General features: G+C 37.5%; 1 protein-coding gene across 3 annotated transcripts in view; it reads left to right on the top strand.

Moving 5' to 3' along the window:
* Positions 1–24,384, top strand: part of LOC149781881 (uncharacterized) — a 74,205-nt gene that overhangs the window by 38,610 nt on the left and 11,211 nt on the right. For all 3 annotated transcript variants that reach the window (XM_089936074.1, XM_089936076.1, XM_089936075.1), the window contains exon 2: positions 11,710–11,761. In XM_089936074.1, coding sequence (XP_089792200.1) covers positions 11,710–11,761 — 52 coding nt within the window. The remainder of the gene's footprint in view (positions 1–11,709; positions 11,762–24,384) is intronic.

Raw genomic sequence — 24,384 nt, forward strand, 5'->3', positions numbered from 1 at the left:
ACAATAATATTATTTGTTTAAATCATTGTTTGTCTGAAATCTTGATATATAATCCTCCACGGATTTTATAGCGTTTTCACCATTATTATTTTTTTTGTCATAATATCTTTTAAGTTCTCTGAACCGTTTTCCACCGCACTTTCCACATAATCCTCGCACTCCAATACCACACCGCAGACATGGTATTGGTCCTAGATTTCCTCGTCGTATGCTTTGTGAGTGCATCCAACAAAATTCCTTTCTGCAGGATTTGTTGCATCGATTTACTGAGCCGATCATCAACCATTTGCATTGAGACATTGTATATATATAATTTTCTTTATTTAAATATTTGTTTTAATTATATGAATGAGTTTGAGAGATTATCCCAAACTAGGCCTGTTAAATATAAATTCAACCTCGACAGATTATCTCCAGACTTGCCAGTGCGAGATTTGGTTGATCCGAAAAATAAAAGTTTGATCTCCAAAATTCACGACGCCAAGAAAGAATTTTACACGGATGGTGCATCTCATACATGGTCAACGTTCAAGATTATACGCAATACTGTCAAGGACGCCACAATAAATGACAAGCGAGCGGCAACTATCATTAACTACATCGCTGAATACGAGGGCAATCAAAAATATTTCTTCAGAGTAAAATTTATTGTATTAACAGAAACAGTAGTTGGATTATCCGTGACAAATATGATCCTGTCCTTGGTAATAATAAAACTGTCATATTAAGTAAAAATTCCAGACCGGGTCTACTGACGGGTATTGATAAACCGTATTATGAGCGAGCGTATCCAGTAACAGCGGTTATTTATGGAATCTGTGAGATAAATAAAAAACCCAACGTTGATAAACTGGCACCCATGAAATTTTCAAGGTTAAATTGTGTAGCCGAACGAGTAATAGAACACTTTACAAACGCGATGCGTGGAAATGGATTAACTTATTTAAGGCGTGAAAAAATAAACTCGTGGGCTGATTCAGTTAAGGATACCGGTGCTACAATAAAAGTTGTTGCTGAGTTAGGAAAAATATTAAAATTTCCAATAACCGTAGCGACAATAACGGGAGAGGTACTGTACGAATCTAAATATAAATCGAAAGGAGCTCCAATAAATATTATTGATCATAACGCGCACGCATGGACTAGCGCAGTAACAATATTTCCACGTGATCGAACTGTTAGATTTTACCCCTCAGATATGAGTATGTTTGATTTTATTAACGAAATAAGTAAAAACGATCCTGTATCAGTATGGTTATTTAAAAGTAATGAGGAAGGTGAATTTGATCAGTTTGTCAGACCAAATGGTGAAATATATCGAACAGAATCCCTCCATGACGAGATGAAAAATCTCGCGAAGTTTTTAGAGTGCAAGCACGCGGAAAATACTGACAAATTACTAACTAATTGTTTTACCGTTCCATCTGTTGCGGCTTATTTCGCGAGAGAAAAAAATTCATGGAAACCAACACGATTTGATTTACTCGAGGACGTACGCGCAAGTTGCGTCGAATACGGACACGGTGGATTATGGAATACCAAATATAATTACAATGACGCTATTTCGGTTGATATGGTTGCATGTTATCCAGGAAGTTTTCTAGGATACGGAGATTGTTCTGTGTACTTTAAAAGATTTGGTCACCCTACAAACGAGATGACGCGAGTGGCAATTAATGGACCATTACCTGATTTTGATCTGACTGGATTCGCCTGTATTGAATCATTCGAGTTTAACGAAAATCTTCACAAGATTTGTTATGTTTGGTTTGGTAGACATTTTTGTGAAAAACGTTGGGCACCTATAGTTTTATTACGATATATGCTAGATTGTGCGATACTGACATCGTTGGTGGTTAGTGAGGCGATTATATCATATCATGCACAGACGAAAGTTTGGTTGCCCATGTCAGATTCTGAAGTTATTAGCGAGTTTAAGGAAAAATATCCTAATGTTTCCGAAGATGATATTCCTAAAATTCTCGAGAATAAACTCAAAACCGCAAAAGATCTCGGTAGAAAAATTATAGGTAAATTTACTCAAGGTGGTGCATATGATCATAAAAGACATCACGCACGATTAATTTTAGATGATGCCGAGTACGATTTTATAATCGCTGATACAACAGCGAGAAACATATTTGTAAATCGAGAAAGTGTTTATTTATCCGACGGAACAAAATTGGGTACGATCGTTAGTTACATAAATGACGTTTCCCCACAGTATACTCATCTAAGATCTTATATGCTGGCTTATGTTTCCATAAATTTATTATCGATGATTAATAGATTTCCTGAGACCGCAGTCAGAGTCGCAACAGATTCGTTTTATATTTCAAGTAAATATTTAGAATCTGTTATGAAATTTACAAGTAATGATGAACGATGGGGTTCGTGGAGAATAAAAAAAGAATTGTTACACAATTATACAGAATCAGCAGATGTTCCAATGAGAGATTTTTATCGTAAGGGTAATAAAATATCAGAAATGTCGAAAGCGCCATCATTGAGTGATCCAATAACTAGATATAAGACAGTATATCTCAATGGACCTGGTGGATGCGGCGAAACGACTCGAGCAATTAATGTTTTTAGAAATTCAGATATGATCGTGCTGACACCCACACATAGACTTGCACGCGAGATGAAACAGCGGCAAGTACAATCGTGTACGTATCATAGTTTCTTTCGATGGTGCGGGGATACATGGACTCCTGAACGAATGGGAGAAAAATATATACCTAAAATAATTATTTGGGACGAGATATGCACGGTGTCGTTGGATACATTAAAAACGTTTCTTGATTGGTTGTTGACGAAAAATACCGCTATAATAATGTGTGGCGATCATGGTCAAACGCCGCCTTTTGTTGGACCATCTCCACATGATTGGTTAAAAAATTTCGTTGATTATTACGAAGAAATAGATGATGATCATAGAGCTCTCGATGCAAATTTAAAGGAGTTTAAAAAATTAATCAGATTACAATCAAACAAAATTCAGTGTGAAATAATACGTGGAGTGATCTCAGAGACCTCAATGAGTGATTTTTTAAATTTATGGAGACCCACCGATTTGATCGTAGCAAGCAGAAAAATAATCAGAGACGATTTACAACAACAGTTATTTCAACTACATAAAGAAAAATACTCAGAATTACCCATACCGTTGTGTTATAGACCATCAGATACACGAAAACAGAATATTAATGTTGATATTCCAGGACAGACTGAAAAACAGAATCTCGTATTAAATGACATCAGTGTGGTCGAAGATGCATTACGCGCTGATAAATCTCCATGGGTGTTGGGATACGCCATGACGATCCACTCATCTCAGGGATTAACTATTTCTGATACACGAGTCTGGATTGTAGACGATCGCATCGAGTGGTCAAATTTAGTTTATTTAGCGGTATCGAGGGTCAGAAAAATATCTCAATTACGTAGAATTATAATTCCTGAAATCGTTGATAAATTTAACATCATCGATGATGATATAATAAGAAAACAATTAATCGGATACAAACAATCTGATAAAAAAAATAAACGTGACTTTGATCTTGATGTTGAATTTATTATTGAGTTAAAACAGCAGCAGAATAATCATTGCGCCAGTTGTAATTGTATAATGCTGTGGAGGTATTCGAGTAATGATTCAAGACAATTTACCGTAGATAGAAAAGATAATAGTCGCGGTCATACACGAGAAAATACCATGTTGACCTGTCTTGATTGTAATCGACGTAGAGGCGCCAGCGCCTTGGGTGCTAGTTAAGTGATCGCGGTGGTAGTTGTGTATCCTCGGGAATTATTTGTAGTTGTTCACGTGTAAATCCACGTTGAGGAGCAGCCGAATCTAATCTGTAGATTGCAGGTCTACCTGAGTATCTTGTCACGGTGGATATTTTGTGTGTGGTAACACTCCAAATAGGATCAGTCGCTCTCGCGCTACCACCTTCAAGTTCACCAGGCTCATATAAATATCTGACTGTAACATCACCCAATATTTTTTGTTTTTCAACATCTTTCCGTTGTGTTGGTATATTTTTTTTCGTAATTGCATTAATAGGTTTCATGTTGGTTCGTGTGATCTCATTATTTAATGCAGCTATCACGCTTGGTAATCTTGCAACCCACTCGCGAGATCTTTTATCCTGAATAAATTCCCTCGCGTATTGATATCCAAATAACCGCTCAGCGAGTGTTCGATTCAATCACTCAACAATTGCCTGATCACGATGAATTGCAGTATGACCTCGTCGTATTTTGGTATTATGTTGTTTCATCAACGATGATACTGGACCAAGAAATTCCTTACCAGGATCAACCTGTAGTAGCTGTGGCCATCGTAATGGTCCTCGTTGATAAATTCGTTCAAACGCATCGGCTACTTCAGATGATGTTTTCGCTGATAGCGGCTCTGCTTCTTTATATCTACTTGCAACATCAACTACGGTTAACGCGTATTTGTACGTTTTTCTACGCACAGTATCATGCGGTAAAAACAGAATATCAGCTTGATGAACTTCATTAGGAACACTGACATCGAAATACGCGTACTGAATTCGTTTCGGTGGTGGTAGATAAATTTGCCATATTGCTTGTTTGGATAACCACGTTTTAGCAGGAGAATGTTTAACCGCTGCTGCATCAGCAAGTTTACCAATTGCTGCTTTGCCTCTCCAGTATTCTCTTGGTGAATAATAAATCGATTCCATTATTAATTACCAGCCCCAAGCGCTAATTTACCTTTCATCGCGGATCTTACTAACCAATTAGCTAATGATTCTCTAATATTTTTATTTTTTATGGAATTTAACGCCTGAATTAATTTCACATCTGCAATATGTCTATCTTGTAGATTTTTACTTTTATAAGCTACATCATGAGCGTGACAAGCTCGATCAATAGCGTTTATTGGTTCCTCGCCTGGTTTTGGTTGATCTTGATTATCGAGCCTGATATCAAGTCTGGTACCAGGACCGCAATAATTATATCCTGGTAGATGTTTTTCTCCGCTGTATTTAGCCCATGGAGCACCTGGAAACTTTGACATCAAATTAGCAATATCACCACCCCGCTTATTAGGTAAAAACGAAAATTTCTTTCTACCGCATACAGAACAGTTTCCACCATACGCTATTTTTTTATTTTTTGTTGTAACCGTAGCTAAATCAGTAGTTGGAGTTTTAACTCTACAACGTAAGCAATATAAATTCATGACATAATATATATATATATATATATATATATATATATGGATATAATTGATTTCTCAGCAACAAGAAAACGAGAGCCAGTTAAACACCACCCTGCGTTACCAAATTCCATCAGAATGATTATCATAGGACCATCTGGATCGGGTAAGACGCAGTTATTACTTAATCTGATAATGAGATGGTTGAAATGGGATAAATTGTATTTAGTAGCACCATCCGCTGATGATCAACGATGTTATGATGTACTTAAAGATTTCAATGAAAACGCGCGATTACTGGATGAAGGTAATGATGTTATAGAGTTTATAACCGATATTGATGAAGCACCATCCGTAGATGTTTTAGACGGATTTATTAATAATTTAGTTGTATATGACGATGTGATGCTAGATAAACAATCAAATCCAGCTAGAATATTTTCCCGAGGTAGACATAAAAATACAGATGTGATCTATGTTACTCAACGATATACACAAATACCAAAAGTGATCAGGGACAACTGCAATATTTTAGTTGTGTTTAATGGCGTAGACACGCACACACTTAGAAATATTCATCAAACTTGGTGTGGTGGTGACATGGATATAATTAAATTCAAAAAAATTTTCTCACGAGCGCAAGCTACTCCGCACGGATTTATAACAATAAATTTACATGATCCAAGAACAAGATATCGTGTGGGTCTTGATAAAATATTTGGATAAATTAATAAATTTAATTAAAAAAGATATCATTCAAATGTGCATGGCTGCGTCAAAGAACTACTAACAAATGCGCCGTGGAGAATATTGCAAAGTACATAATTATCTTATAAAGAAAAATCCTCATGCTGGTCCACAAAGTTGTGTTGGATGTAACAACGGCGTTAGAGGATTATATCAGATTTACAAAAATTGCGGTGGAGATCGATACAGAAGTTTGATGATATATTACAGAAAAAGAAAGAATATAAATCCAAAACCACCATCAGAACTTGAATATTACTTGAAACATAGGACAAATGAAGATGAGGAGAACGCGTTAAGAAATATTCATCAAACTTGAATTTACATAAATTAATAGCAGCAGAGAGGGTGTCTACCAACGTTGGTCGTCAAAAAAATAAACAAGAATAAATAAACACGTAGAGTACTTTATTTTTCAGCTACTATTTCGAATTAAGGTTTCATTGATGGGGTTGGTTTCAACAGAAATAAAACATCTCAAGGAAACGTTAATTTGTAAAAATCTGGACCTTTCTACGAGATGATTTTTTTTGTTGTTTTTTATTTGTTTTTGTCGGAATTCTATGGTCTGTTCACCCTCTCTGCTGCTTCTCAGAAGAACTTCACAACGGGGTACCCAGTTTATTACTTTTCCCTGGAACATCTGGATTTATTCAGACAGTACGTGGTTGACATGCACCTTGCAACGCCTCTAACTGAGAGACAGATGATTCATTACCACGTGGAACGCAAATCACGTCATGAATGGAAACTGATATTCGGGCTAGATGCAAACCACTGACTCATCAAATAACTGTGCCTCAAATACGGCTCGTTTCGGCCATAAAAACGTTGAATTATGTAAGAAGCAGCATACAGCCGGACATTGGGTTACTTAATAATCTAAAGACATACTTTGATCTGTAACTTCCACGCGTAGTTGCATCTGGACCGGGGATGTGGAGGGAAATAAAATGAGACGAGTATTTTCACTGTTTACCTGAACACAATGGCGTTTATCGAGTTACATTACACAGTGAGACAAAACTGATCGTCAGAGTCCAGCAAGTCTTTTTCCAGCGATTTAAGACGTCGTCAATTTATAATGTTAACTTGTTTCTCATAGTGTTCTTCCCTTTCAGCTCGAATTTCGTCTAAGATACAAGCAAGTGTAACTTATTCTTTCAAGTCTATGTAGGTCTCAGATAGAGATGATTCATGAGGCGGTTTACAACAATCGTTGTTTTTTTAGCTGTTGTGCCTTATCAAACGTTTCTACTGTGTAATCCGCGATAAGATTTTGAAGAAGAATATTGTACCTATCCTCGAGTTTTTATATCTCGCAGAGCTGATAGTATATTATCTCAACGTATAGGATTGTATGAAATTTATTTATTAAAATTATTTCTCAAAAGGATATAGTAAAGCACCGATACTTTATTAATGACATACTATGATTACAGACACACATAAAAAATTTGACTGTTGCACGATTCCGGTATACAAATGTTTTCACGACACGCCCCACTTTTTGTTGCCATCTTACGCGCCCAAGGAGATTAAAAATAGTAGACCATGGTGTCCCCTCCCAGCTGCTTCTTTAAGACCTGCGGCGTTAATCTACAGATGTTTGTCTATTGACAGTAATGCCTTACGAGTTATCAACAAGATATCGCAAGTGGACAGAACGAAGATCAAATTTCTAATACATTTTCTCATTCCAATGTTAAGTAGGTAAACAAAATTGAATACAGCTCTCTAAATATTTCACATGAAAAATGTCAAATTTTTCAAGCATTATTAATTTTTGTGGGGTTGTCAAATATTTCTCCACACTATGTAAAACATATTCGTTAGTTTTGTACCAAAACCTTCAGCTGCAATTTTTTGACTGACCTGTAAAATATGGTACGTCTTTGATAGATATACAATAGCCCTTAGACTCAATATGTTTTTCAACGCTATTTGTATAGACCATTGAGAGCACTGGTCATAATTTGAACCATTCTATTTATGAAAGGCTACGAACATTTGTCCTAAATAAATGTTTCAATGATCAGCAGGGTATTTTCGATACCTAATCTCTCTTGTTTGTTGGGGACATAGCGAATATCAAGGTCATTCGTTTACTTGTTTGTTGGGGACATAGCGAATATCAAGGTCATTCGTTTAATTGCTTGAAAGTTTCACGCGTCCACATTGTTAATTGTATCATCTCTACTTTCAAATGCATGAAACAGCTTGTTTAGTTCATCAACTAAATAACACTGGACAACAAATTTTTACAAAAGTCATGTTACTGAAATAAAATTAGTCAATTCTTATCAATTTTTATGTGCTGAACACGAATATGACAGTCAAATTGCAAAATTGGCTCTAGTTTTTTTGTAATCTGCAAGAAATTAATGTTTACATAACGAAATGCATTCCAATAGCAAAAGGTCAACTGTAATAGCCTACCTATAAAAAATCAAGTCATTGACTACATCTTAGATTTCTTCGCCTGTCTCTTGTACAGCTGTTCGGGAGCATCTCTGAGGAGTGTCCAGCAGTAGTCAGCCAGCATTGTAGTGGACCATTTTCCCTGGTATCTTTGTTCCATTGTTGCGATATCTTGATGAAAACGTTCGCCGTGTTCATCACTAACAATACCACAGTTGCTAGGAAAGAAATCCAAATGGGAATGAAGGAAGTGAATCTTTAGAGACATATTGCAGCCAAGTTTCTTATACTTCATCAACATGTCTTCTACTAGTTCCTTATAGTTTTCTGCCCTAACATTTCCGAGGAAGTTTGTAGAAACTAGGCGAAAAGCATTCCATGCTTGTTTCGCGTCACCTTCCAGCAAGTTGTTGAACCGGTCATCTTTGAAAAGCTCTCGAATCTGAGGACCCACAAAAACTCCCTCTTTAATCTTTGCTTCGCTGAGTCGAGGGAATTTTTCATGCAGGTATCGGAATGCTGGCAAAGTCCGGTCAATGGCTTTCACGAAGTTCTTCATCAAACCTAGTTTGATGTGAAGGGGTGGTAGCAAGATTTTCTGAGCCTCAACCAGAGCTGGGTGTTGGATATTCTTCTCTCCAATGGCTACATTCTGCCTGTGAGTCCATTCCTTCCTCATGTAGTGCATTTCCCTTGCTCGGCTATCCCACTCGCATAAGAAACACATGTATTTTGTATATCCTTGCTGCAGTCCCATTAAAAGGGCAACTACCTTCAAATCACCACAGAGGTGCCAGCTGTACTTGTTATACTCAATGGAATTCAGTAGCTGCCTTAAGTTATCGTATGTCTCTTTCATGTGGACAGCATACGCTACTGGAATAGATGGAAGAATGTTTCCATTGTGCAAAAGCACAGCCTTGAGACTCAGTTTCGAAGAGTCCACAAATAGTCTCCATTCTTGTGGGTCATGAGTGATTTTTAAAGCATTCATGAGGCCCTCAATATCGGAACAGAATATCAGATTACTTTCCTTTCTGAAGAAAGGCTCCAATTGCTGGTGGCGCTTTCGATATGCAGTAATTGTGACATCTTCTTCTAGAAGATTCCATTGTTGGAGTCTTGATCCTAGCAATTCTGCCTTGTTCTTTGATAAGTCCAAATCACGAATCAGGTCATTTAGTTCTTCCTGTGTTATTCTGTGTGGGGTTGATGATGCACCACAGTGAAAATCTGGATCACTGCATGCTGATGGACCAGGAGAAGAACAGGTCGACTCACCTTTGTCTTCGTCAGATGAATCAAGAGAATATTCTGCTGGAGGTTCTGGAATAGGAAGTCCCTCACCATGTGGAACTGGTCTCAATGCAGACGGAATGTTTGGGTAGACTATTCTCGACTTCTTTCGCTTCGTTATTCCGCCGGAAAGAGGAGGAACCAAGCAGAAGTAACAGTCATTTAGGTGGTTGCTTGGCTCTCTCCACACCATTGGGACTGCAAACGGCATTGATGACCTTTTGCAATTCAACCACTGTGAAAGCTGTGTTGTACATGTAGCACAGCATATATGCGGAGCCCAAGGCTTGTCTTGGTCACCAACCTTGCATCTGAAGTAAAGATGATATGCCTTCTTCACTTGAGAATTGATACTTTTCTTCTGGTTGGCAAATGTCACTTCCCCACAAATATAGCAAAAATTGTCCGCGGTATTAACACACTTTCGAGGCATTACTGTTCTTTATTGTACGTAAATGGATAAAATAATAAGTTTTATGTAACAGTAGCTTGAACTGTCTCGCACAACGTCTAAAATATTTTAAATGCTGAACCTATCTGATTGGGCTTTATATAGTACACTGCTTACGTCAGCTTCAGCAGCCGCCTGGCATTAGTATAATAGGCCTACACATGTATAGTACACTGCTGACGTCAACTTACTTCAGCAGCCGCATGGCATTAGTATTGCATTGCATCAGAAAATGATGCATCAACTGTGGATGATGTGAGCATGATGGTATTATGCAATGTTACATCATTATTCCGGATGTTGCTGCAGTCCTACTGGAGAAATTTACACAGTGAAACATAGAAAATGAGGTATATGAATATCTTCAAAACGAGAGCCAATACAAATTTTTCACGGTTATATTCGTGTTCGGCACACCAAAATACTACAGATTAGGGCCTTTTCAAGTCAGTAATGATTTCACTGTTGACCAGTGTAATCTAATAAACCCAAAGTCAAACGTCTGCTGCATATTTTGTTTACAAAGTAGTTCCTGGATGTACAAACACGTGTCGTGAAGCCGTTTATAGTATGGAAAAATTGTATGATTTTGAAATGATGAAGTTAACTGAAAATGTTTTTAGCATACAATAAAAAATGAAAACATTAAGTGATAAACTTTGATATGTTTTGTTGATCTCCGATTATCAAAATTTCATGGTTTTTCTTCATATTTTGCATCATCAATATTTTAAAATTAAAATTATCTTGTCATTTAGAGTTTACAAGTTATTTCTTTGCAGGTACTATTTGCTATTCTACTTGTATTACTGATTGTACTCAGCACCGTCATGTGCTGTCTGACTGCTGTTACTCTTTTCCTTTGGAAATTCAATTCGTTTCAAGTTGTTTATCTGTCATTGAAATAATATTGAATGGCAAGAGGTGGCATAAGCGATTTTAGTATTGTATGTGAACATTCTGCTTACGATAAACATGATTACGGTGAACATTTAGACGATGCTTCAGCTGCTTATGATTTCAATTCTATTGATTTATTTAATCAAGCGATTGAAACTCAAACAGCTCTTGTATCCGAGTCTTTAATAGCTGAATATTTAACACAAACGAAACACGATATCAGGTAAGATAACGTAACTTTAAAAATTGAGGGAAAACACTATAACACCAATGTGTAAGTTGGGATTTTATACAGAGGTCTCTAAAACTGATCTTGAAAGACATATACAGGTAAATCTATAGCTGTGAAAGAGATGGACAAAGCTGTCCCCAATCTATGGTACGGACAAAATAAGGAAATGTATAGGCAGAACATGATGGAAAATAAAGCCAAGCCAATCGAGTCCAACAGCAGACTGAACATCTTTCAGCTGCAAACAAAATAGTCAGTGATCTGCTGTCGTTAAATGCGCCTGGAGATCTATGTTGTTTGTAGTACTGGTTACTCCAAACAAGCTGCATAGACCCACATATGTCGGTACGTTGTGATACGGCAGATGTTGGTCTTTACAGTCTACAGTTGGACTCGATTGGGATTGGCTTATAAGCGAGTACATGCAATAGCGTAATATTATGCTATCTTCTTACCTTTCAGTTTTCATCGTGCTTTCAAGCCTTATGATGCATGTAGGACTCGGAAAAAAACCGTACGTGTTTTATTCTATAATCATATGTATGTATGTATGTATGTATGTATGTATGTATGTATGTATGTATGTATGTATGTATGCATATTTAATCTGCATCATTTTTTCATCATTATGTGTTATGTTTAAATTGTATTTTGAGATTGGCATTGTATAACATCACGTTCACTGTGCACCTGACCAGTAACTTTCAATTTTGAAAACAAATAATATAGAGCTAAGACTTTCTCTATGAGTGTGGTCATATATTAAGATCATTATCAATAGAAGTAAATGTTTTTTTGTTTGGGCCTGGGTCTAGAGTATTGTTATTCTCGATGGATTAACCTGCTGTATCTGATGTTTACCGGGGGCCTGGGGTGGCCGAGTGGTCTAAAGCGCTGTCCGTTACGGATCACTGCCATCTCACCTATGTCTGCGTGGGTTCTAGTCTCGGATTCAGCCAATGTGGATATGTGAGAAAGCTTGCCAGTAGCTTCTCGTGGGTCGGTGGTTCTTTCCGGGGTTTTCCCGGGTTCTTCCTCCACCATTAATACTGGCCGCCATGTATAGCCTATCGTGTGCTGAAAAATGGCGTTAAACCCCACAACAACAACAACAACAACGATAACTAATGTTTACCACATTCTTTATTATGACTTTAGTAATATATTTTGTCTTCTTGACGACCCAGACTGTTCTAGAATGGAAAATTCCTTTTAAGTGACGTTGTTATCAGAAAATGGTAATTGTGACAGGGGTCAGATAGAGGGTTTTATAATCTTGTTTACTTAAAAAATTGCTCATTGCGTCGATAACATCCGAAGCAGAAATCTTTAGTATTGTTGTGTTCAGTTTTTGTTTGGGTGGAACTATTTATTCAGATTATGATTTTCAGTAATTACAAAGTGCTCAATAATATTTTGGATAGAAAAATTAATTTGTAATTGTAGTGAATTCAGACAAGGACATATTGGATTATATTACTGTGATTAAATGAAAGACTGCTAGTACATTATCACACTTCAGGTCACTGATACATTAGTACATTCAAGACTAAAGGCACATGAACACGATCAGCTCTGGATCTTATTTCGAACTCCATTGGAATGTAATTAGAACTTTATTTGTTAAGACTGGTGATAGAACTATTCGAATTAATTGGAATTTAATTTGCAATACTGTAAATTCTTCTTAAAGTTTACGCTGTCTTCTAAGGAAATACAGTTTTTGTTGAATTTTACAAAACATGATGGTTTTCGTTCTTTTCTGTTAATTAATTTAAAACCACAGTCTTTATAGAGGAGCCCCGAGTGGCCGAGTGATCTAAAGTGCTCACCGTCCCGGATTACTGCCATCTCACCTCTGTCTGCGTGGGTTTGAGTCCAAGGCTCGACTAGCGTGGATACATGGGAAAGCCTGTCAGTAGCTTCTCGTGGGTCGGTGGTTTTTCCCTGGGTTTTCCAGGGTTCTTCCTCCACCAGTTATACTGGCCGCCATGTATAGCCTATCTTGTGCTGAAAAATGGCGTTAAACCCTAGAACAGCAACAACAACAACAGTCTTTATAGTATGTATGTATGTATGTATGTATGTATGTATGTATGTATGTATTGATGGATGGAAAACTTTGTGGAAATAAAGAAGAGTGCATCCAACAGCAATGGACCATAAATCTACAAAATAGTTATGTAAAATGCTGGCAGTCAAACTAATGAAACAATTCAGTATTTTTTCTGTACATAAAATTCGCTTAAAAACCTGGATGATTCAGTGCATGGTGTAAAAATGGATAGTCGCTCAATTAATTAAGTTTTCGCATTTTTAAATCCATAATGCTGTCTGTTGTTTAAATCAGCATAGGTACAAACAAATGGGAGAGTGAGAGAATACTATAGATACTATTCAGTTCCATGTCAAATTTGGTTGAGCTCTGACAACCTCTTTTAAAAATATGATGCGAAAACCAAAAGTGTGGAAGATCGGCAGTCAGGACCACAACATCGTAAACAATAATTTATGAACCTGGAAATACAACTATTTCAAGTACCTCATCAGTATAAAGTTCTACGACAAATTTACTTAAAATCCAATACCTTTTAGTAAATTTAGGATTGATAGTTAGGAAAATTTTCATCAAGGGCCATAATATACGTCAGTGATGATAGAGAATACTAAAATTATGTCTCTTCGATACAAAACCGCGTGCCAAATTTAGCACACATTTAATACTTTATAGTAAAATCATGCTGCTATATCAAAGTATGCAGGAGTGGGGTGGGGTCAAAAAGACATCTGGGGGTCATACAGGAAATCCTATATTGAATTTGTCCATAGCGTTAATATGAGGGAGACTCAACAGTGTCAAAGGAGATTATATGATTAGAAGGTTTTATATTGTCGAAATTGTTTATAGGGTCAAAAGGGTTTATAGATCAGAAGCGGTAAGGGGCTTAAAGGGGAAAGGGTAAGGGTGTTAAGGTTACGTTGAAAACATACACAAAACACACAAAGACACAGAGATAAATTACAAACATATTCGGCAAAATTGAAAGAAGATCTTTTCGAGGCATATGATTTTTTTTCTCCCTGACTTCAAGTTTTTCCATCATCTCCTCAGTATGTCTAGAAACTTAGCTTTCTTCTTTCCATCATCAGGCATCTAGTCGGGATATCCATCCTTCCTAAAGTTTTTTGGGACCTTGATCCACTTTTCATTTATGCGCTGGGAAAGTCTTGTTGTTTCTTCTCATTCTCTTTTTCCTTTCTCTCCTTATAACACATGACCTTCACCTTCTCCTTGCCTCTTCCATATCTTCTTTGATCATGATCTTTGGTGAACACGTTCTCATTCGGTTTAACCTATACTACTAGGCCTCTACTTGTTCCAGTAGCTGCTCTACGTCCGTCATGATGGCGGACACTTCTTGCAATGTTTCTGTGATAGTTTCCTTTTGTTGGCTGGGCAATGAATTGTAAGACTGACTGACTGATCTTGAATTTCTGACGTGTTCGTCCATTCGAACATGTACGTCAACCTGACGGGTGTGAACGAGTCACCACCTGACAGGATGTTACCCTTTATTTGCATGGACAATTGGTTTGAGGATCAATTTTCTCACCACCAACCTCCCACACATACTCTTTTGGGGGAATAAATGGTACGCACCACATACTCGATTTATTCGTCGACCAAGAATTGAGCCACTGCTGGAAGCTTTGATATCTGCACTGCAGACTAGATGGAGTCTGTACTGCAGTTGCAGAAGGAAGGAAAAGGGCCCGACAAGGAAGCCAAAGACGACTACCTTTGCCCCAAAACGCAATGGACGGAAAATAACGAGCAAATTCTGGCTACTTATGACTAATAACTATACATAATAGCCAATAATGTGTATATTATGTATCATGATTCTAATCCATTACGTTACAAACTTTCTTTACTATTCTCTTTCAAGTTTGAATTTGGAGTTGAAAGTGTACATCAATCTCCAAAATTTAAGCCAATCTTTGAGCAAAGTTACTCATTTTAATTTGCTTTCACGCGGCTCACCTAACAGCCCGCCCGGCAGCAGCTAGTCCGTTATAAAATTGAAACTAGCCATATTAGACTGTTTTCGGAAACTATGGGGCAGAAAGTTTTAATTAGGTAATAAGGTATGAAATTTGGACTTAAGCATTTTGGAAGAGTGCAGTTTGATTCATAAATATGTGCTAGGAATAACACTAGCGACAACCTGGGTGGAATCCTTGTATACCTCCAAGACCGTGATAGTCACCAGTTGGGTTCGAATACACTCGGACAATAGCAAGATGTGTTTAATTTGTACTGGTGAAGTATCTTTGTTTTAATATATCTCAATCAGTCAATACAAGATCACTAAGTAAAAATATGTCTCAAAAATTAATTCTAAATAAAGGCAAATGTACTAGAACGGGGTTCAGTTTGGAAACCAACTGACTCAATAAACTATTAGGGATTATTACTAGCGACATCACCCACACTTTCCCCAAACACCTACCCCACCTACGCGAACTAATGTCGGGCATTTCGATTTAAGACTAACATGGACAGCAGTTTGGGTTAAAAGCCTTGAAGTCAATGCTAGTGTACCATCACCAGTACCATCACAGTCACCACTGATTAACAAAACGTGAGGGCCAGCATCTACACCAGTAATAATTGACCAGGGCATCACCATATACCTGAATATTCACTCTAAAGTCTGGACGACACACTAACATCAACACCTAGGTGATCTATGGGAGGAGAAATCAACTAGCAAACCCGCAACCAACGGGAGAGAACAAACGGGGGAGAACGTTGTATCCCTGAACTGGGTCTAACATCAGGTAAAAGAAAAGTACCCCTCCAAATCGAAATCACACCCAGAGAGGATGCCTTGCCAAAGGGTACCACACAAAATACTGGATAAGGTTCACAAAAGCAGACAAACGAAACAGAATTAGGGACCATAAAACAAATGCCAATAAATCCATGAAAACTACGTGTCGCCACACCAGCGTATACATCTTGCGCAAAAATAATGAAGGGAAATTGAGGAAACATCACCCGCAGCAAAAGGAACACACATGACATCAGGAGTCAATGACATCAAAGGGGAACCAAATCCTACGGGAATCCAACAAGCAAAGAAAATATACCATAAAAATTCCTGGCTGTCAAACTCCAGAACGATCTAAAGTATCAACAAATAGCCCCATGATGATAGAGGATATTTTAAGATTAACCTCATTGGAATGCAGGAAAATATTGACTACATCACCAGAAACAAATCCACTCACACCATCAGTCATACCATGGAAAGTCAAACAATCAGCCAAAGGGGAACCTAAATCTAAAACATACAAAGACCATATAAGGAAGGACAACAAAAAGGAACTAAACTAAACAGGAACCACAGAAGAACACAAGAGAATATTAAATATACCCCCCAAGACAAACTCACCCCCAACAACAGCTATAGCAGGCAAATGAAAATAACCAGTCAAAGGAAAACAAAACTAGAAAAGTCAAACGCGAGACAAAGAAGAACCACGGCAAAGAATCATGTCGATCAGTAGCCAACAGTGCAAATAATGTTGGACCAACAGAAAATAACACAGATCGGCCAGCAATCCACAAAGAAAACACGAACATTCGTACCACGAGAACCCTACACAAACAGAAATTTCACCCCAAGGAGCTTACTCTTTACATCAGAGCAAATGCCCTCAAATACCAAGCATAAATGGCAGGAGAATCATGTCGGTGGTAACCAAATTGTACAAGGGAAAAATAAAACTTTTAAGATCATAACCCACTTACAGAATCATGAGGTGCGATACCAGCCAATAAGTTGCTAAATTTATGGAAATTACAGGACAGGACATGAAACACCTCCATACATCCCAAAAAGAGAATACAATCAAGCTAACAATGCAACACCCAACAACACCAGCAACCACTAAACCCCAACCAACATAAAATAAATTGACTAAGGCTCAAAAGAGTGATGCAGAAGAAGGACAACACCCAACTCCCAAGCGAACTAAGATGGAGTCCCTAAACTATCACAAAATTATATAATTCCTGTCCAATAAACCTGCCAGCATTTTGGACAAATATTTCCAAATTAAACTCACAGATTTAGGAACTTAGACAGAAACTCGAGAACAAATTCATTTCTGGCAGCTGAACTGCAGGGATATTATTAAAAACATCCCCGAATTGATTATTAGACTCAAAAGAGAAACTCGGCAATCAGACATAATCTGCATCCACGAAACACATTAACACAGACAAAAAATGCATCCCCAAAATTCCAAACTATTCAACAAGATAGCTACAAAATATATTTAATGGGAAAAAGGGCGGGGGGCTGGCAATTTTTGTAAGTGGCTCCGTCTTTGATGTGGCAGTAGGGAACCCTAAACCACCACTCGACCCATATGAAACAATTGAATACCAGTCAATCATCGCACACACAGGAAGAACAGAACTAACACTGTTCAACGTCTATGACCATGGAGGAAAAAATGTAGACACATTCCATACAATGATAGGTGACATCGACGACAACGTCAACATCTGGGGAGACTACAGACCACAGAGCGAACAGTGTGGAGGAAATCACTTGGGCAAAATATGAAGAAATATCGAAGGTGTATCACGCAAGCAAATCTAGTATTATTGAACAATGGAGCCCGTACTAGAATCAACCCTGAAAATGGAATGACATCAGCCATAGATCCACCTCTGTGAACTTCCCAAATAGCTGAAATAGCAGACAAGGAAGAAAACCAAGATGGCGATGTCACAAGGCCGATTGGATTGCATTTCGAACTATATACACGTGCATGGTGTTATGTATAGTTAATTTAATTGTTTGTCTATTAGTTTTAAATCTCATTTTTTATTCCATTACAAGCTATTGTAATGTAACGTTGTTTACTGGATTTGACCTTGTCCAGAATTGAGTTCAGTTCTGTTTGAAGTGTGAATTTTTTAAATTTTTATTTTATTTTATTGATGTAAAGAACTAATAATGAAACATTGTATCTATTTCCTGACCTTGTTCCGAAATCAGTGACAGTTTAGGCAAACAAGGTTTTTAAATGTTTTTTTTAAAATTATCTTTGTCAGAGTAAGAATCATTAAGTTGAGTCAAGGTCATACCTGGACTACGTGCCATTAAGCATGTGTCAATTGATAAACAAATTTCTATTTTTTCCAGAAGGATGAACTTTTGAACCCCATCTGGGAATCTGTTTACGTCTTAATTAGGTGTATAACAGATGTTCTGATAGACGTTCTATCAGTCGGGCAACCACATTTGGCACGTTAAGTTTTATTATATTGTGACCAGTTTGGGCTCAATTTTATTTTCTTCAAATAATTGAATTCAAGTGATTTTTTCCCTGGAATTACCAAAGTGCTCTGATCAGTTTTTGGACAAAGACATTTACTGGAATATGTACGGAATAAAAACTAGAATAATATTTTCTTTGATTGAACAATAGACTTTTGACACATTAGATCAACGTTATCTATTCCACACGCAGTCTCCTTTCATAGGGATTTGAACTGAGATTCACTTAGAACTTTTCATTAAAATGACTTGTGTTTTTTAATTCTTGGATTATTTTTGGATTTAATTCGTAAAACCATAAGTTCATGTTTTCCTCATTTTTCAGTTTGTAGTCTAGGGAAATAAAATATTAGGTAAATTATTAATTAAATTTTACAAAGCTTGTTGTCTTTCACTATTTTTTGTTACTCATTTTAAGATCGTAGACTCGTAACAATAGCCAGAGAGCAACTGCATGAAGACAATACAGATACATTCAATCATAACATTGCCGAAGCCCTCTCCATGGAGGATGTTTGAAAATTAACAAAACAGGGGTGGGTGACATCTGCAAAACGATCGGTCCAATGGTGGAACGAAGAATGCAACCAAGCAACAAAGGAAAAGAAGAAAGCATTAAAGAAGTTTAGTCGCTCCAAGGTCTGACAGGAATAAGATTTTTCAAATTACAAAGTAAAAGAAAACCTGACCAGAATGTTTGTCATCGCCGCTAAACAGAAAACCTGGTCAGAATTCTGCTGATCCCTAAACTTTAAGCAAATGCAAAACAGGTGTAGGATATAATCAAATCCATTTGAGAGAAATCATCACACTCCACCCCCGAAATCTCAGGGGTCATCACCAACAAGGAAAAAGCGAACAAATTATCCACAAACTTCGCAGGGATGAGTGGTATCTCAAATCACTAAACTACCTTCAAGAATCATTTAAAGAATCGAAGTTCTCCAACCTTTGTACCAACATGAAAGTTAATGTAGCCCACTGAACGTCGATTTCACCTTATACGAGTAGAAAAGAACATTCAAAGGGGGAAAAAACTATATATATATATATATATATATATATATATATATATATATATATATATATATATATATATATATATATATATATATATATATATATATATACACATCCCCGAAAAAATGGACTTAGTAATATTCGATCTGATCAACGCTGCCTGGAGAACCAGAGAAATCACAAACGCTTGGAAACAATATATACACATCCCCATCTCAAAACGAGGCAAAATCCATCAGATCGCAATTCATATAGGCCTATTTTCCTAACAAACAACATCTGAAAAATTATGGAGATAGTGATTAACGAAAGGCTAAAGCACCATCTTGAAAGTAACATCTTGATATCCCAAAATCAAAGCGGCTTTCACAGCAAAAACGTCAACGTTAGAACAATTGATTAAGATAGAATCGAATATAAAATTGGCTGTAATAGAAAGAGAAAATGTGACACAAACCTTATCGCTGTCTTCCTCAACATCCAAAAGGCATATCATCAAATATGGTCTATGGGTTTAATGGCGAAATTAAACCACTACGGACCAACAGGTCGCATTCATAAGTAGATATAAAACTTTCTCACCGGTCGTAAAATCAAATCTGGAATAGGGGATGAACTCTCGCAGACCTTCGAACTGGAGAATGGCACATTAAGGAAGTCTTCTGAACCCTACACTGCTTAATATCATGATTAACAACCTGAAACAGTCTATAAATCCAATCCAACTATCACAGTTCTACCACGACAGCGGTATTTGGAGAGCGGGAAATCGGTCCAGCAAAACTGGCATGGGTGAGCTTCAACGGGGTCTAGATAGAATTGGTCGGTGGGTTGACAAATGGAACTTGAGAATTTCCCTTGGAACAACTATACGGGTCGTATTTGTACCAAAAACACGACAACCTAGGGAATATCCAACACTATTCCTAACCAACATACACGTTAAATTTGAGAAGGTGCCAAATTTTTAGGTATGCTTTATGATGAGCACCTATTATGGAATAAATATATAACATGTGTAATCAGGATCTGAACCTCCTCATGGACCTCAAAGATACCAGTTGAGGGGCGGATTAGGACACCTTGCTGACCTTTTTATCGGTCTTTAATTAGATCAAACCTGGCTATGGTTGTCAAGCCTATTAAAGAAACTGGACAGCATTCAATACAGTAAGAAAGCTTTAGGTTTACATACAGGCACTCTGAGAACCACATCTAGGGAAGTCCTTCAAATATTAGTATGCGAACCATGAAGAGAAGACCTACTCCTGAGGTATGCGGCCAGAATATCAATTCATGAAATGGCGCGTCCCACTAGGCCTGTACATGCAATTGGTACCTACACATATGGTGAGATGAAGATATATGAACTCACAACCAGTCTTTGGATAGATAGAATCCATGTTGAACATGGAAAAATTCCCCGACTATCTCCATGGGTGTGTAAGACCCCAACAATATACTTAGATGCAATATCAAACGGAAACAGACAAGAACATCCACTGGAACTAAGAGCACACACTCTTTCGTAAATAAACACGATGTACTAAGAGTACACCAAAATGTACACAGATGGTACGAAATCATCTTAAACATAACTACTGCTGAGTTCGTGATTCATGGAGGGGATACGGTCCTGGACTGGAGATTGCCGGATGGCTGTTTCATTTTCTCAGTAGAAGTTTGGGCAAAAGAAACCCTTATATGGATTCAATAATGCACATAGCTACACACTCAGCGTATTAAAATCCATAGAATCGGTAAAATCACCAGCTGGGAAGACTTCTTACAAGAAACAATCTTATACTTAGGAATTTAGAACAGAAGTACTGCACAGCCTAATTTATATAGGTACCATCCCACATAGATATCCCTGGTAATTTAAAAAAAAACGGCCAAAGAAGCGAAGTCCAGACTTAATGAACAAAGTCTTATTCAACTTGAATATATTGCTCAGGAAATCTATAGTTTTATTCGACAACAGAATCAACGACAAATGGCAAAGAGAATGGGACAGCAGTCCTATTGGTCGTAAGCAGTACTCAATTCAACCACTAATTTGCAGAAATATCAAGCACCTCAAACTAGCTAATTCAATGGAAAAGAAAACACTCAACAGAGTCAAAACAAGAATCATATTGTTAGTTGGATGTTTGGGAAAATACTTGCCAAACAATGTTACATGGGGTATTAACTGCCCATACTGCCCAGTGCCAGAATGTCTGCAACATGTCGTCAATATAGTACAAACACGCCACAAAGTACAAAGAACGAAATTACAGGCTACATTCAAAGCAATAGGAACACCAAGCGCATATCCATAAATCATGAAACTAAGTTACAGGAACGTCCATACGATATCCAAGAATATCATGAATTTCTTATAGGAAATTGGAAAATCAGGAAAAATATAACCAATCGCACACCCTATCCACATAAACACTGGCATCCACTTCATCAACCTTCACTTACACTTACCTATGTATGTAACTAACGTGGGAAGGAAAATTACACAAAACAAACCCTGATATAAACGTGAGGCAAAGAGAAATAATCGACTGAGGGACGGAACAAATGGGAGTGCTGTCGCTAGAGCATGGCTACGCCTTGTGCATATCGAACTCCTTGCTGCCCTTGATCAGATCAAGGGCTAAACCACTTCAATAAGTACACTTCGAATATTAATTCAATGAACTAAGTAATATAACCTATAATTAGATGACAAATCACTTTACACAAACATATTAGGACAGCTCTATCTTCTAAAACAACTCAAACCGCTATAATCTCTACCTCGCTACATTTTCGAATAGTGCAATTCTAAACCCGATTGAGACAAATTAACCCCATCATCCAAATGTGTACAAGGTAATCGTAACTTGAACCACCAGGCCCAGTCGTTAAATACATCCATTTGATTACTAACCTCTCATAATATAGTATCAGCCGTCCCCAAATAGCATACGTATAAGGTGGTCCGAAACCCAAGACTATCTGGCCAAGCTGCACAATAAGTCAACAGCAATAAACCGAATTAAGAATATTAAGGCCCCAAACCTATTAACATAAAAGGTGGTAAATCTCAATACCAGCAGCCCCCACCCCCCACCCCCCGGCACAAGGCGGGATACAAAATTAAACCTTATCTGGACCAAAAGAACAGGGCTCACAATGATTACTAATGACCCAAAACCGGTCCATAAATTATAGAACTTATAAGGTGCTTATAGGCCGAAAATCATCATACCCAGCCGCAGAAGGTGGCAATCTTTGGACCTAACCAAAACTCAAACGCCAGTTGAAGAGCAATGTTTACGAAATTATTATAACCATCAATTACTGGGATAATGCGATTTAAATCCTAAGATCAGTCAGTCAGTCCAGTCAGTCAGTCGTATCATTATTCGTCCAACAGAGAAGAATGACAGCAAAAAAACCTTTGTAATACAGAAAAGTTGCAGGAAGAGGTAGACATTGTGGTGAACATTGATAAGCTATAAGAGCAAGTTTAGTCTCAATGATACACCCTAAGCCGAGTGAGTAGGAAAGCGACTGCTCTACAAAGAGCTATGAACATGATCAAACATGTTATCGACGAAGAAAAGGAGAAGATAAAGGTCATATGGAATAAGGATAGAATGGAAAAGGAGAATGAGAGGAAACAACAATATTTCCAACACATAAATTAAAACTGGATCACGGTAACGGAAAAATTTCAGAAGAATGGACATCCCGACGGGATTCCTGAGGATGGGAAGAAGAAAGTGAAGTTCCTAAACAAACTGAGGAGATGGTGGAATAACTGGATGTCGGGGGAGGGGTAAATAGAACGGAAACACGAACGACTATTTTCAGGGCCCCTCATATGCTTCGAAAAGATCATCTTTCACCTTGCAAAATGTGCTTATGTTTTTTCTGTGTGTTTGTGTGTTTGTGTATGTTTTCAACTTCACCTTAAAGCCCGTACTCTTTCCCCTTTATCCCCATCACCCATTCTGTCATATAAGTGCTTTTGACCTCATAAACCCTTTGGACCCTACATTACCCTTTTGACATTATAAACACTTTTTACACCAATCAATCTTCCTTATTTTAACCCTATGGACTAATTTAACATTGGATTTCCCGTTATGTCCCTCAAATTTCTTTCTAACCTACAGTCGACTCATAGTACTACCCGGGTGCTAATCCGGTGCTAAAACCTTTGTAAAAGACGATAAAGGAATATTGAAAATCAAACCAGCAATCCATGGTAAAGTTTTTATGTGAAAGTTAATGTTGGGAAGGCTGTCGGCCATGGTCTAGAACTCTTGTAAGTGACGAAAAAAGAAGTTGGTAGTCAAACTCATTCGAGGTCCATTAAGTATGTAGCTGCAAGTTGTATGTGACTGGGATAAAAAAGTTCTTCGATAAAGTTGACCTGCAGAAAATAAAGATAAGTTGTCTTTGGTTTGGAAACTTTAATGGGAATGATTGATAGCCTGTCAGTGTTAAAACATTCTGAAGATGATGTATAGGAAAGGTGAAAATCCAACTGATGCTAAATTTGTTTAAATTCTAACCATTTCGGTTATAGTTATCTTGCAGAAACAAAGGTGAGGAAGCATGGGAATCACGGGCAATACCTAAGCTAAAAATGTTTTAGTCGACTGAGATTTTAAAGTCATTTTAGCTGCTGAGAAAAGCTGGTTGAAATCCAATTATCCCCAGTAAAATTACCTTGTGAAAACCAAATTGCTATCTGCAGGCCGGA

This window comes from Sinohyriopsis cumingii, chromosome 15 (genome assembly GCF_028554795.1).
Source record: "Sinohyriopsis cumingii isolate HCF-2022 chromosome 15, ASM2855479v2, whole genome shotgun sequence".
NCBI lineage: Eukaryota > Metazoa > Mollusca > Bivalvia > Unionida > Unionidae > Sinohyriopsis > Sinohyriopsis cumingii.